Source organism: Aspergillus flavus, chromosome 3, assembly GCF_009017415.1.
Source record: "Aspergillus flavus chromosome 3, complete sequence".
Lineage (NCBI taxonomy): Eukaryota > Fungi > Ascomycota > Eurotiomycetes > Eurotiales > Aspergillaceae > Aspergillus > Aspergillus flavus.
This window is the reverse complement of record NC_092407.1, coordinates 3,336,717-3,350,297: the sequence shown is the minus strand read 5'-3', so window position 1 is coordinate 3,350,297 and position 13,581 is coordinate 3,336,717. Positions and strand designations below refer to the sequence as shown.

At 48.4% G+C, this 13,581-nt stretch overlaps 5 protein-coding genes across 5 annotated transcripts; 3 read left to right on the top strand and 2 right to left on the bottom strand.

Moving 5' to 3' along the window:
* Positions 1–38: 38 nt before the first annotated feature.
* Positions 39–2,944, top strand: F9C07_7173 (putative vacuolar ABC heavy metal transporter; the record flags this gene model as incomplete). The annotated part of the gene is made up of 3 exons (XM_041291143.1): positions 39–395; positions 453–1,570; positions 1,630–2,944. The coding sequence occupies 3 exons, from the start codon at positions 39–41 to the stop codon at positions 2,942–2,944; spliced, it is 2,790 nt and encodes a 929-aa protein (XP_041144913.1).
* A 676-nt stretch (positions 2,945–3,620) lies between these two features.
* F9C07_7172 (putative secretory pathway protein Ssp120) lies at positions 3,621–4,297 on the bottom strand (the record flags this gene model as incomplete). The annotated part of the gene is made up of 2 exons (XM_041291147.1): positions 3,621–4,105; positions 4,171–4,297. 2 exons carry the CDS (start codon positions 4,295–4,297, stop codon positions 3,621–3,623), a joined length of 612 nt encoding a protein of 203 aa, XP_041144912.1.
* Positions 4,298–4,646: 349 nt separating this feature from the next.
* On the top strand, positions 4,647–6,839 carry F9C07_7171 (uncharacterized protein; the record flags this gene model as incomplete). Its single annotated transcript, XM_041285438.1, has 1 exon — positions 4,647–6,839. The coding sequence occupies one exon, from the start codon at positions 4,647–4,649 to the stop codon at positions 6,837–6,839; it is 2,193 nt and encodes a 730-aa protein (XP_041144911.1).
* A 540-nt stretch (positions 6,840–7,379) lies between these two features.
* On the bottom strand, positions 7,380–9,818 carry F9C07_7170 (putative pre-mRNA splicing factor RNA helicase; the record flags this gene model as incomplete). Its single annotated transcript, XM_041291146.1, has 3 exons — positions 7,380–7,508; positions 7,567–9,433; positions 9,511–9,818. 3 exons carry the CDS (start codon positions 9,816–9,818, stop codon positions 7,380–7,382), a joined length of 2,304 nt encoding a protein of 767 aa, XP_041144910.1.
* Positions 9,819–10,416: 598 nt separating this feature from the next.
* F9C07_7169 (protein methyltransferase RmtC) lies at positions 10,417–13,241 on the top strand (the record flags this gene model as incomplete). The annotated part of the gene is made up of 4 exons (XM_041291141.1): positions 10,417–10,533; positions 10,592–11,219; positions 11,323–12,872; positions 12,951–13,241. The coding sequence occupies 4 exons, from the start codon at positions 10,417–10,419 to the stop codon at positions 13,239–13,241; spliced, it is 2,586 nt and encodes an 861-aa protein (XP_041144909.1).
* Positions 13,242–13,581: the final 340 nt, after the last annotated feature.

The following is a 13,581-nucleotide window of genomic DNA, read 5'->3' as shown; positions in this document are numbered from 1 at the left end:
TCTGAGCTTGTTGGACCCTTGTTGGAGGACTCTTCAAGATGGACTCTCACCACGCAACTCGCCAATTGTTGGAGTACCTTCGCACTGGCTATCCAATACTCCTCCTCCTGGTTTTCATATCCGCCTTCGTTGCCAATTCTGTCCTTGCCGCCAAAAATGCCAATAATTCCACTACCGCGGCGCAGACCGGTCCAGGTGGGAGACCGCTCCCCAAACGGTCAAGGAGTACGATGGCAATTATGAAAAACCCCCAGAAATTCTCTCAGAATACGAGATCGTGGTTCAGGTGGTTGTCTGTGGGTATACTATTGACCATTCTTGGGGATGCAGCTGTCAATGTGGCACATGTGATGGTCTCTAGGTCGGAGCAATGGTGGTGTGGCCAGTCCGTTGTGGTAAGTGCCATGAAATAAATGGTGAACATAATCAGTGCAGCATTTAATGCTTCATAGATCTACGTTGTGGGTTCGTTCTTTGTCTATTCGATTATCCTCGTCTCGTTATTAGATACAGATCCGTCCCCGACATTTGCGCAGTTTGTCCCTTGGTTGGTAGCAGTGCCCATCGAATTAGCTATATTGGGTATCTCTTCCTCGATCAACGCTGGCAACCATCATGAGCCAGTTGTGGGAGATCCGACTGGAGGTCGCTTGCAGAAAGGCGTGACTTCGTGGGAACTCCTGGAGCTTATCTGTAACTGCGTTAGAGTGCTGATCCTTAGTATATTGGTCGCACTGTACGTGTTCAGCTCTATTAGAATGCATTCTAGTTCCAGAAAAGCACCAAGAGCGTATGCCAATGGCGCTTCTGAAACCACAGGGTTGCTGGACCCTTCTCATGCGGAGAATGGGAACGCTTATGGCTCAACTCCAGCTAACCAACAGCCTACTAAACCCGCTGATGCATGGGTTCGACCAACTACTGTCCCATCTACCAGCTGGTGGGAGTATCTCAGCGGATATTCGTTATTTTTTCCGTATCTCTGGCCGTCGAAGTCCCGTCGGCTGCAGATCGTGGTCGTTATATGCTTCATTCTGATTGTTTTGCAACGTGTTGTCAATGTCTTGGTGCCTCTCCAGGTTGGAGTTATCACCCGCAAATTGACTAAAACGGGCGATAGCTTTGATGTACCATGGTTTGATATCTGTCTGTATATCTTGTTCCGGTGGTTGCAGGGTAACCAGGGCCTGATCGGTTCATTGCGTTCGAGTCTTTGGATTCCCGTGAGCCAATATTCTTACATGGAGCTTTCAACTGCGGCCTTCGAGCATGTGCACAGTCTTAGCCTTGATTTCCATCTGGGTAAGAAGACTGGTGAGGTACTGTCTGCGCTGAGCAAAGGTAGCTCTATCAATACCTTCCTCGAGCAAGTCACTTTTCAGGTTGTGCCCATGTTAGTCGATCTTTGTGTTGCCATTGTCTACTTCCTCATTGCGCTTGATGCTTACTACGCTTTGGTTGTCACTATTGTCACATTCTGTTATCTTTACGTCACTGTCCGCATGGCACAATGGAGAGCGGAGATTCGGCGGCAAATGGTCAATGCCTCCAGGCAAGAAGATGCAGTCAAGTAAGTTCTTGGCGCTTATGCTCTGCTACATTTTATTTTGCTAACCAAGTGGCTTATAGGAATGATTCCATGGTATCTTATGAGACGGTGAAGTACTTCAATGCCGAGGACTACGAGTTCGACAGGTACCGAGGAGCAGTCTCGGATTTCCAACGGGCTGAATACCATGTTCTGTTTTCTTTGAATTTAATGAATACCTCTCAGAATACGGTTTTTATGCTTGGACTACTGATTGCCTGTTTTATTGCTGCATATCAGGTCTCACTGGGACAGCGGGACGTTGGTGAATTTGTGTCGCTTCTCACATATATGGCGCAACTCCAGGGCCCTCTGAACTTTTTTGGCACGTTCTACCGGTCCATCCAATCGGCATTGATCAATTCGGAGCGGTTGCTAGAGCTTTTCAGAGAACAACCAACGGTTGTTGATATGCCTAGTGCTACTCCTTTACCAGTCTGCAAAGGTGATATTGCCTTTGAGAACGTCAAATTCTCATATGATAGCCGCAAACCTGCCCTGAATGGTCTTACCTTCCGCTGTGAGCCGGGGACGACAACAGCCTTGGTTGGTGAATCTGGTGGTGGCAAATCCACCGTTTTCCGCTTACTGTTCCGTTTCTATAATTCCGAATGGGGCCGTATCTTAATCGACGGGCACGACGTGAAAAACACCACAATTGATTCTCTCCGGAAGCACATTGGCGTTGTGCCGCAGGATACTGTCCTCTTCAATGAGACGTTAATGTACAACCTGAAATATGCCAACCAGAATGCGACAGACGAAGACGTCTACGAAGCTTGCAAAGCTGCCAGTATACACGACAAGATCATGTCTTTCCCAGATAAATATAACACCAAGGTCGGTGAACGTGGTCTACGACTCAGTGGAGGAGAGAAACAACGAGTAGCTATTGCTCGTACCATCTTGAAAAACCCGCGCATCATTCTTTTGGATGAGGCTACAGCCGCGTTGGACACCGAGACAGAGGAGCATATCCAGGGAGCTTTGTCCACTCTTTCTCGCGGCCGCACCATGCTTGTGATCGCTCATCGACTAAGCACTATTACGACTGCAGATCGCATCCTAGTCTTGCATGAGGGCAAGGTCGCGGAGAGTGGCACTCACGATCAACTGCTAGCTATGAAAGGCCGCTACGCAAGTATGTGGCGGAAGCAAATACGAGCGCAGAGGGCAGCGGCGGAGGCCCAAGTACTCCAAGATCGCGCCCAGCGCTTGCGCAGTGCATCAACCTCGGGCGCTGTAGGAGATGATAGTTCTAGTCAGTCTGACGAGGACCGGAATGGTAACACTCACGCCTCTGCGGTCCGACAGACACAGGGCCATCACTGGCCCGCGCACGATCAAAAAGCATAGAGCAGAACCTGGATAAGTCAGCGCGGGGAGTTATCCCAGGCGTTGTTTTCAGTCACATATAAAGAGCTTATACTTAGAGTGTCCGAGGGATGATATACCAGTCTAGGGTTGTTTTTGTCCTTTTTTCCTCTTCCTTTTCCTTTTTCTCCTTTTTCCTCTTTTTTTTTTTTGGGAAGATGCGCTTACAGGGATACACTTTTCATATTATTTTCTCCCCATTGTTCCAGCCCCGCATTACTTATCGTGTCCCATTCATTTAAGTCGGTAAAAATGGCGTTTTAAGTGACTTACGACTTGTATGACGCGCTCTTGTCAATTCATACGATACTTGCTGAAGAGGCAGCAGGTTAGGGTTGGATCCGTGAATACATCTTCTAGACCAAATACACTTTGAAAATAATGCATGATACTCGTCCATAGCAAACCATAATACGAACCATGAGACCTTCCACTTGACTCCGTACTCTTGACGATTACTGGGACACGAACGGGTCACTGCTCGAGGTGACTAGGTGCAGTAATACTATTGCCATCAGACATAAGAGGGTTTCCTGCATCTCGAACGTGGGACACAATAATAGACTACTGCCCCAAAGCGCCTGTAATGGTAAATGGTTGGTAGAACATTTCGAACATTATATGTACAGAATGGCATAAAGCATCACATATACACGCGCTAAACTCGTTTCAGGAACTTCTGTGGTATGTTCTTTTCCACGATCTGCATCCTCTCAAGCTGTTCAAGTCGATAGGCAGCGTCGTCTTCCTCGTCATGCCTCCGGAAATGCTCAATATCCTCTGGATGAGTGAGGTCTTCCTCCTTGGCATCGTCTCCATGATACTTCTCGAAATGATGAATTTCATACTCATATTCGATGTCGCCATGGTGGCCAGGTCCAAATCCGAAATCAGGTAGACGCTTGCCTTCCGAAATTAGACGCATCCAGTTATCTCGAGTGACGAATCCAGTGTTCCCAGGGTCGAAAAGCCCAAAGACTTCCCGGACAGCCTGTTGCTTGCGCTCTTCGCTAACACCTGCATTTGACTCATCATCGAGGCCATATGTCTTCCGTACCTCATCGGCTGTCCATGTCCCTGAGTTATCATAATCGTGGAAAGTAAAGAAGGATGCAGGATCAAAGGAATCAATGTGGTGCTCCTCTGTAATTTACGAATATTAGAAGGGTTCCTAGATTCCTCAGGAGCAATTGAACTCAGTGACGCACCTTGCATGTGCTGAGTAGCCCAATCCGAAGAAGGATTCTGCTCACTCGAGTGAGACCCATGAGCGTTCGCGAAGCTGCCGCTCAGGGTAAGCAGAACGGTAGCAAGAGACACGGAACGACCGAGCATTCTCAGTTTACAGAACCTCAATATGGGGTATTAAGAAAAATATCAAAATCGTTCCAGTATACAAGCAGGAACGAATAATTTCAACCCTGTTGATGTGGCCTTTTCTTCGAGTGCTAGCACCTGGATTCGGAGAACGAACTGCCCAATCAGTAGATATACTGTTTGCAGTGTTTGCATAAATCCGCTCCGCCGAAACTTACGACTTTTTGTCTGACGGCACATGAACCACTTTTCTGTTTCTGCGGTCCACACTCCCTTGTCCCGACATACGCCATTGAGCCCCTAAGGGCAAGCTGCCAATTATCGCCATTCTGCCATTGGAATTGACCTTACAGGAGATGTTGCGGTAATGCAGAGCCTTTGGTCTCGGGCCGCCTCGGCGCGCTCGTCTTGTCATTGCGTTTCTTGTCTAAGCACAGCGACTCCCGGACTAACGTCACGGGCGGCATCAGCAGCCAGTAAGAGACGGTTACGAATTGGAAACTCGGTCACAGCACTATACACGAGTATCTTTGCGGCGGCAGCTTTAGCTGATGCCCAAGCCAAAGATCAACGACGCCATGAATGGCAGGAGAAGATCGCAGCTGTGAAGGAAGAAGTCAATGAGTTGGTGGACGAGGAACAACGCATTTTGGCAAATATTTCAGCACGGCGGAAGCGGAGATCATTATTCAATGGCGTATTAACAAGCCGACAATACAGCACCGTTGCCGGACCATCACCAGGGCAAATACGAAGCTCCATAAGGGATATACCGACACGTTCACTCGCCGCCGACACCCACTGGCAAGATACTTATGAGACTCGACTTAGAGATGGTCTTGAAACTTATTCCAATGAGAAGGATGAGTGTGACAGTAAAGCCCTTGAGGATTTGGTCGCAGAAAGTGAGGACTCATTATTCAGTGATTCAGACGAGTATGGCTTCAGACTTGGGGACGACGATTTTCCCGAGTGGCTGTCAAACGACATAGTCCGCCAGAAGGTTATACGGAAGCTTGCCGTGAAACAGCTTGCTATACGACTCTTGCTACGTCCGACGATTGCGCACTCTTACATGGGACTTCGGATGAACTATATTTCCGATGGTTCGGTGCCCAAGTTGAATGTAGCAGAGCTCTTACATGAATTGAATCAATGCCGGATCAGGTTACATGAGCTGAAGTCAATAAGAGATGTGAATATTGACGATCTGGCAAGCGATCTCCGTGTACGAAACATCGAGGAGATGACTTGGGAGAATCGAAAACTCGATGAGGATGTTCGCCGCGACACAGAACTATTCCTCGAAGGGACTATGTCTCTTCAAGAGCTTCTTCTGAGGTTGTCCAGCAACCTGTTGCAGGCTACTGATCCCGACAGACCGTATTGCCTGAGGATGATGCTTTTAGCGTTTACCAAATGTCGTCAAAATGACCTAGGTGATCTAGTCCTAAAGACATTATTGCCGAACAAATTTCCATTAAACTCCTCTTTGGTCCTCTCAATAATAACCTTTTACCGCAAGTCCAAGAACGTCAAAGGATTCGACTTATTTATGGAAATGCTGTGTGGTGATAGCTACCCGGTAGACATGTTAAACATGGGATATTTTAAGAGGACAGTGATCAATGGCGTCGAGATCTCAATTCCTCCCACGCATACCACTAATGCAATTATGTTCTCTACATTAATCACAGCTTGCTTGCGCTTCAATCAACCCGACCGAGCTAATGCCTATCAGCAAGCCGCAAGAGCAGCAGGGTACATGGATGATTTTGCAACCCTTTTCGGCTATTTGAGATTTTACGGTATTCGCCGTGATTGGACGAAAGGGGTGGCAACTATCAAAAGAGCTTTGGCTTTCATGGCATCATCTACAGAACATGAGTTACACCGTGTCGAGAGGCTGGTAGTATTGATGGTACATCTGTGTGATATGTGCGAAAGATACGATGTCTCCGAGGCCATTATCGTAGCCGCGGTCGAAAACGGGTTTGACTGGAGGTCTGCACAGAGGCAAGTAGACGTCAAGTTCTCATTTGATCCTCACTTTCGCCGATGGCACGTAGCTGAGGATGTGTCAACTGTGGGAGCAATCAAGGAAAAGCCACTGTGGGAGAGAAGTTATGCCTTCGTAAACACGGTCGGAGAACAGTTGAATGACCTTTCCCTGCCCGAGGAGGAAAGTTCTGCGAGGAAATGGCACAAGCTGATGGGAACATACTCCCAGGAAGTTCTATCAGCTGTGCTCTCTGGCCGCCCTGCCAAGCATAAGAAACCCGAAGAGGACGGGCAACAGAATCTGCTCAAAACCATCGACGTGGAGAACAACAGATTCTATAACGCCGAGGTTACGGCAAAGGCTCACCAAAAAGAGATCATCGCCCTGAAGGACCAGGTTGCGCAGCTGAAACGAATGGTCTTTGACTTAACAAAGCAATCTGCACTCAAGCATTCACAGACCAGTCCCCAAGACCTTGGACAAATAAAAGACAAGCTTCGTCATACGAACCCGCGCGTGGTCGAGCCCACGGTAAACATTCGATACGTTGGAAATTAAAGTCTCAACGGGTGGTATCCTCCCAATCGCCCACCTGGCGCACTGTTCATAGAGGGATCAGGTTTGAAAATGTGTACATCATTGGTGTTTATTGAAGGGCGTACGTTTGGTCTCTATTTTCATATCCTCTGCTACATATGTTGATACCTGCAAGGCTTGTACATTATTACGACAGAACTAGATTTTCTCATCTTCAGGCTTTGTTGGTCTGGACCTCTTCTAGAACCTCTTGCCTTACGTTTATGGCTTCTTTAAGGGGCTTATATGCCCGAAGAATTCATTCAATCTTTTATTCTCATAAAATATCGGCAAGTGTCCTTTCTATACCATTAAGGACATTGTGGGTAGTCTCAAGTCTAACTGCATTCCGTCGGAATAGAAAGTGATGAAGCCTCGCAAGAGAGGCCTCACGTAACTCAACGTCCAGGTGGTTCAGAGACGGAGAGGAAGTATCTCTTTCGGCCACCGCCCCAATAACAATAGATAGCAGAAGATGTTAAGAGTGATAACAAATCTATAAACAGAACATAGACAAATAGTTTAACGCTTCCTACTGGAATCGCTACGCATTTTCTCTTTACGAGACAGCCTTTCTGCGGCACGAAGCAATGCAGAGCGAATTTCGCCCTTAGGGAAGCTCGTGATGTCATAATAGGTAGGCGCAATATCCTGTAAAGACCATTAGCGAAAGGTATATGGTGGTGGGGAAAAGCCAGGTGCAACTTACAATGAGCCACTCAGGCTTGACTGCTGTGACGGTTCTGATGTAGTTCTTGGTCGTGAGCACGAATTCATTGTACACAACCCAATCAGCGTCATAGCTTAGAACAGTCGACGGGTGCAAGAGGACGTTCTGGTTGTCCTTAATCGTCGTGTATTTGCTCTTGCCCTGAGCTTCCTTCTTCGCAACCTGCATGAAGAATCCAGCACAGAGAGCACGTCGGATATTTTCGTAGTACTTCTTGTCCTCAAATGGCGTCGAAACCATTTCCAGCTCCTCACGCTCCATGATCCGCAGGAGCTGCATGCGCACATTATCTGCCGACTGGAGGGATCGGAGGGACAGGAAATGGTCATGGCACCACTGCTTGGGGTTCTCTTGTGCATCTTGGCCCTTGAAAGCATGGTATACGTTAAGAAGAGTGAGGTGGTCACCGTCGGGGTGGGCAAAGAGGTTCTTCATCTCATCCGCCCGCTTTCGTTGAGATGCGGGTCTCACGAACACCTGAGGAACCGAAAGCAAAGCCGTAATAGAGAGGATTTCATTTGAACAGTAGAATTCAGGCGAGCTGATCAGCATGACCGCAACCGCAGGATCAAGAGGAAACTCCGAGGCAAGACGCCCAAGTTGGGTTAGGTTGCCATCATCATCAAGACAAGCCAAGTAATTAAGCTCTTCAAGAGCTCTCATAAGTGTTTCCGGAGCCGGGGGATCCATCAAATCGAAGTGAACAAGGTCATCAATTCCAAGCTTCTTCAACTCTAACACAGTGGATGAAAGGTTGGACCGTAAAATTTCCGGATACGTCTGGTCAATCAGTTCCTTCTTGAAGGCACCCTCGGTATAAAGACGGAAGCACTTTCCGGGACGCGTACGACCTGCACGACCGGCTCTTTGCTGTGCAGAGGCTTTAGAGATAGGCGATACTAGGAGAGACTCGACACGAATGCGAGGGTTGTAGATCTTCTGTTTCGAGAAGCCGGGGTCCACGACGTAAACGATACCATCGATCGTGAGCGAGGTTTCGGCAATGTTGGTGGAAACAATGACCTTTCTACCAGGACGACCTCCAGGACGACGGGGTGGCGGAGCCGGATCAAAGATGCGTTGCTGCATATGCGGAGGAAGACTACCGTACAGTGTATAGACTTTCAAGGGGCCAGCATCGACTTCTCTCACCATCTCGTCTGCCTCTAGTGAGATTTTGCGCGCAGCATCTTCAATCTCTTCTTCACCAGTCAGGAACAGAAGTATATCACCATCAGCCTCTGTAGCATGAATTTGCAAGACAGTGCGAATGGCTGCCTCCACATAGTCCTGCTCAGGCTCAGGAGTATAGAAGATCTCGACTGGGTGAGTACGACCGGGAACCGCAAGAAGGGGAGCATCGTTGAAGTAGCGCTGGAACTTTTGGGCATCCAAGGTGGCAGACATGATAATGATCTTCAAATCTGGTCGACGTTGTACGACTTCTTTGAGAAGACCCATGAGAACATCAGTAGCCATGGTCCTTTCGTGGGCCTCGTCTAGAATAATAGTACTGTAACGGTTAAGGTTGTGATCATTCATGGCCTCTCTCAACAGCATACCATCCGTCATGTACTTGAGACATGTCTTGGGGCTCGTCATATCTTCAAAACGGATGCTGTAACCCACTTCCTCTCCAAGTTTGACATCCAACTCAGCTGCCACACGTTGCGCGACTGACATAGCGGCCACACGTCGAGGCTGGGTACAAGCGACCATCTTGCGCTGGCTTTGCGGCTGATCATCGAACAGGACGAATTGAGGGATCTGGGTAGTTTTACCGGAACCAGTCTCGCCGACAAAGACTAGGATCTGGGACTTCTGATAGAGTTGAAGGAACTCATCTCTTGAATATGAATATTAGAGGTCGCTCTCTTGTAAATAATTGCGATTAACCGAAAAGAAAAAAAAATTTGTACTTACCTCTGCGCATGAACCGGAAGATCGCGCCGAGTTTTTAAAATCGAGAAATACTTGCTGGAGTATGGCTGGCCGTTGAAAGGGTTGATGTCCCCATCTTCGATCTTCTGTGCCTGAGCGGCAGTCGACTGATGTCTCTTCACTTTGGCAAATGGCGAATCCTTATCTGCAGCCCATTCGTTGCCATTCGGGGAAGCGTCCGCATACATATGAGCCAGGTACGGATTATCCTTGGGATCCGTGCCAGTTTTATCCATCTTTTGACGCTTAGCACGCGAACCGTCTTCGGCGTCAGATCGGCGATCAACCATGGCGTGTGAAGGGTAAAAGAAGGACGGGGGGCCAGAAGTTGTTCGTGCAGTTGAGTCTCAGGTACTCGACTCCGCAAGTCAACTTTATTGACGGATTGAAAAAAAAGTATTCCTGATAAGGCAAGTCGGCCGCACATCGCCACAGCTGCTCCGGCTCTATTTCATATTCACCGCCTTTATATTCTGCCGCCACTTTGACCCCACGAACAGGCAAGGGACTGAATGATGGGATGGATTGGATCGCAACTCAGGGTTAAGACAGGGTAGGGTCGGTTTCTTAAACTTTCGTGAGGGGTGAATGACATTCACTAGTCCGGGTATTACTATTATCTCTTCTTTTCTCCTTAGGATCGTTCCATCATGGTTTTCAGAACTTATCTTGGATCCATGCTCAATTGATCGATATGCGGGACTAATCCTCCACACAGATACCGTGTCAAGAATAATCTCTCTTCAAAATTTATAATTGCTTTCAATCTCTCTTATCTTACGCGGAGACAGATTCGACGCTTTCAGCATACTGTGACATATTATTTTTTTTTGCAAATTTAGAGGAATTTTTATTGTGACATTGGAAAAGCTCTTTTTGTTTACTAACATGGAAGGCTTCAGCAACCCAGAGGATATGGGTCCTGCTTTTTGCATTGGACAACATGAGAGCAAACGCACAGTGCCGATTACGACCCAGGTCGTGCAGGCAGCACATGAAAGCAATGTATGAATAGCAAATTTCTGATCCCCCGTTCTGCGTGCTAACGTCTACACTCGATCAGTATGATATGCTTACCGCCCCTATAACGACATCCCATTTCCATTCCCGAGTCCTTAGTCTGCTCTCTTCGCACCTGTCCACTGTACAGGCAGCGTCTCCCGATGCTCATGGAACTATGGGCACAACGCAAAATACACGGCCCCTGGTCATTCCGCCGTTGGCACCTTCGGATACCCATCTGACCCCTAACGAAGCAATGACCCAGATTGTGGGCGTGACAAGCTCATGGATCGATCTCTGTTCTCCGGACCCATTGATTGCAGATATATCCCGCCAGGTCCTCATGTTGGAGGTCGCTTATGCAGCCTTTTGTGGTATCGGATACCTTCTGATCCCGGGCCCTAAATTGCACCACAAGGGCATGCACTCAGAAGGCGTAGTTTATTACGCAAGAGCGATACAGGATGCCATCAATGTTGGTCCTTATATTCAATTTAACATTTGGCTGGGAGCAGTTGACAACCCGGATCTCGAAATCGACGAGATGGGTGACCTAGCTCCCCTTGCCCGGGAAGAATTCCTTGTAAATCTGGACGAAGGACAAGCGCCGAAAGAGGACCCATTTGGGACTTGGGAGGCTTGGGACACCGTCAGGCGAACCTGTAAATATCACTCAAGACTTTTCGTAGGTAAGAATACATCGCCCGCCATTCCACAGGCAACCCTTGGCTTTCTGCTTTTATCAGTTGGAATATAGACTCTACGTATATGTTGCTAAATCAGTCTCGTTAGCGCTCTCATTACAGAAGCACCTCCCTTCAATGTCTGTCCAATCTCGGTGGCACTCAGAGCCGGTTCGCCTGCTTACATTTAATGCCAATTCATTTATCAAAAACCAAAAGGGTTACCCCGTTTTATCCAAAGCCCACCAATCTTTGATCGCTCGTTTTATGCGTCTTCGAAGCCCACCATGGATTCTTCTGTGTGATGTCGGTACTATCCCAGGTGTGGACGCTGACAATTCTCATGTCACCAACATAGAGGGCGCTGAATACCCGAGTCTCGCACAAGCAGCAGTTTCCAACAAGAAGCATTTCGACCCCACACCCCATCTTTCATACATTAGAAATCTTCAGCAGCGGCAGCCAGCTCGAACTGCTATCGAGAGGTTTGGCGTAGGCTATCAGGACTATTTGCAAGCACCGCTGCAGCCACTGACAGTCAACTTGGAAAGTATCACATATGAGGTCTTTGAGAAAGACCCTATTAAGTACGAATGGTATGAGCGCGCTATTGCAAAGGCCTTGAAGGACTGGGCAGAGCAGAAGAAGCCCACCTCTAACCCAGATGGCCGAGTTGTTGTCGCTGTGGTAGGCGCCGGCAGAGGCCCGCTAGTCACCCGAGCACTTAAAGCAAGCGCTGAAACAGGCGTCGATATTGACATGTGGGCTGTGGAAAAGAACCCTAATGCCTTCGTTCTCCTCCAACGTCATAATGCTACTATCTGGGGAGGGAAAGTCACCCTTGTTCAGTCGGACATGCGAAGTTGGAAAGGACCCCGAGTTGAGAAAAAGCCCTCTAGTTCGCAGCCCTCAGCACCGGTGGGCCAGTCTCTCGGCATAGAAGATTCAATGCTTTACGACGCGGAGGCCGACCCCAATAACAAAACTAAAGCTCCTGAGGCGGCAGCCCCTAACCCCGTTCCCGAGCTTATGCCTACTACTATTGATATCGTGGTTTCCGAGTTACTTGGCTCATTCGGCGATAATGAGCTTTCCCCTGAATGTTTAGACGGCATCACTCATCTAATCAATCCGGTTCATGGCATATCTATTCCCGAATCATATACGGCCCACTTCACGCCTATCTCAGCTCCGAAGCTTCATGCTGATGTTATGCATCAAACAATTTCCAACCCTGCGGCTCCAGAAACGCCGTACGTGGTGATGTTGCACGCCGTCGACTTTCTCTCTACGAACCAGCCTGCCATGCTGGGCAACACCACTGGCGGCGGCAGCTACCACGGCAACGTGCGATCCTCCATATCGACACTCCCTGGAAGCGAAACTCCAGCTCCCTTTGTACAGACTGCGTGGTCCTTCTCCCACCCTAATAGGCACATCCCTCCACAGTCTCCTTCCACTTCGACGATCTCAAATGCACACAATGTGCGTCGGACGCGCTTGGCTTTCCCTACCCAGAACCGTGGAGTCTGCCACGGTCTGGCTGGTTACTTTGAGACCGTCTTGTACCGGGATGTTGAACTTTCGACCAATCCCGTTACCATGGATAGTAAGAGTGCCAATATGATCAGCTGGTTTCCAATCTACTTCCCCCTCAAGGTAAGCTATTACTTTTACCTTCATTAGCCACCCCTTCTGGAGCAGAGGGACCAGAAATCGCTAATTATTATCACCTAGACACCTCTTAATGTTCCTGACAACGGTGAGGTGGTCGTAACGATGTACAGGCAAACGGATGATCGGAAAGTGTGGTACGAGTGGATGGTCGAAGTCTTTGCCCTTGAAGGCCACATGGAACCCCCGGCCCCAGAGTTCATCGCTCCTGTTATGAGCGGTGCCCGAGGCGGTTCTCCTAGTGCCGACAGCAAGCCGCAACAGCGGAAAAGCAGTGGCCGTAGTGGACTGCGCCGTGTGAAGGTGGGGATGAGTGAACTACACTCGAGCATCAAGGAGGGATGCCTGATGTGAAACAGGCGATTATGGTGATAGTAGACTCAGGCCGCGCGAATTCCATCATCTGTCATGTGCGGATGACGTCGTATCGCAAACAGGTATAAGGTGAACAGTGATTTGCAGGAGATAGGGCAAATACGATTTTTTTTTTTGAGTAGTAGCATGTTTTGGGTATCAATACCTCCACCAACTATGTTTCTTATTGCTCGAATATACTTTTGTATCCTAATCATGGCTTGTTCTCAACGGAACTCACTGGACAACCAAACGATCACAGTTATGCATGCGTCCACTTCAATTTCCCCAAGCTATGATCAATACTCTTGGTGGTGGTTGATGAATCAGCCTCTTGTGC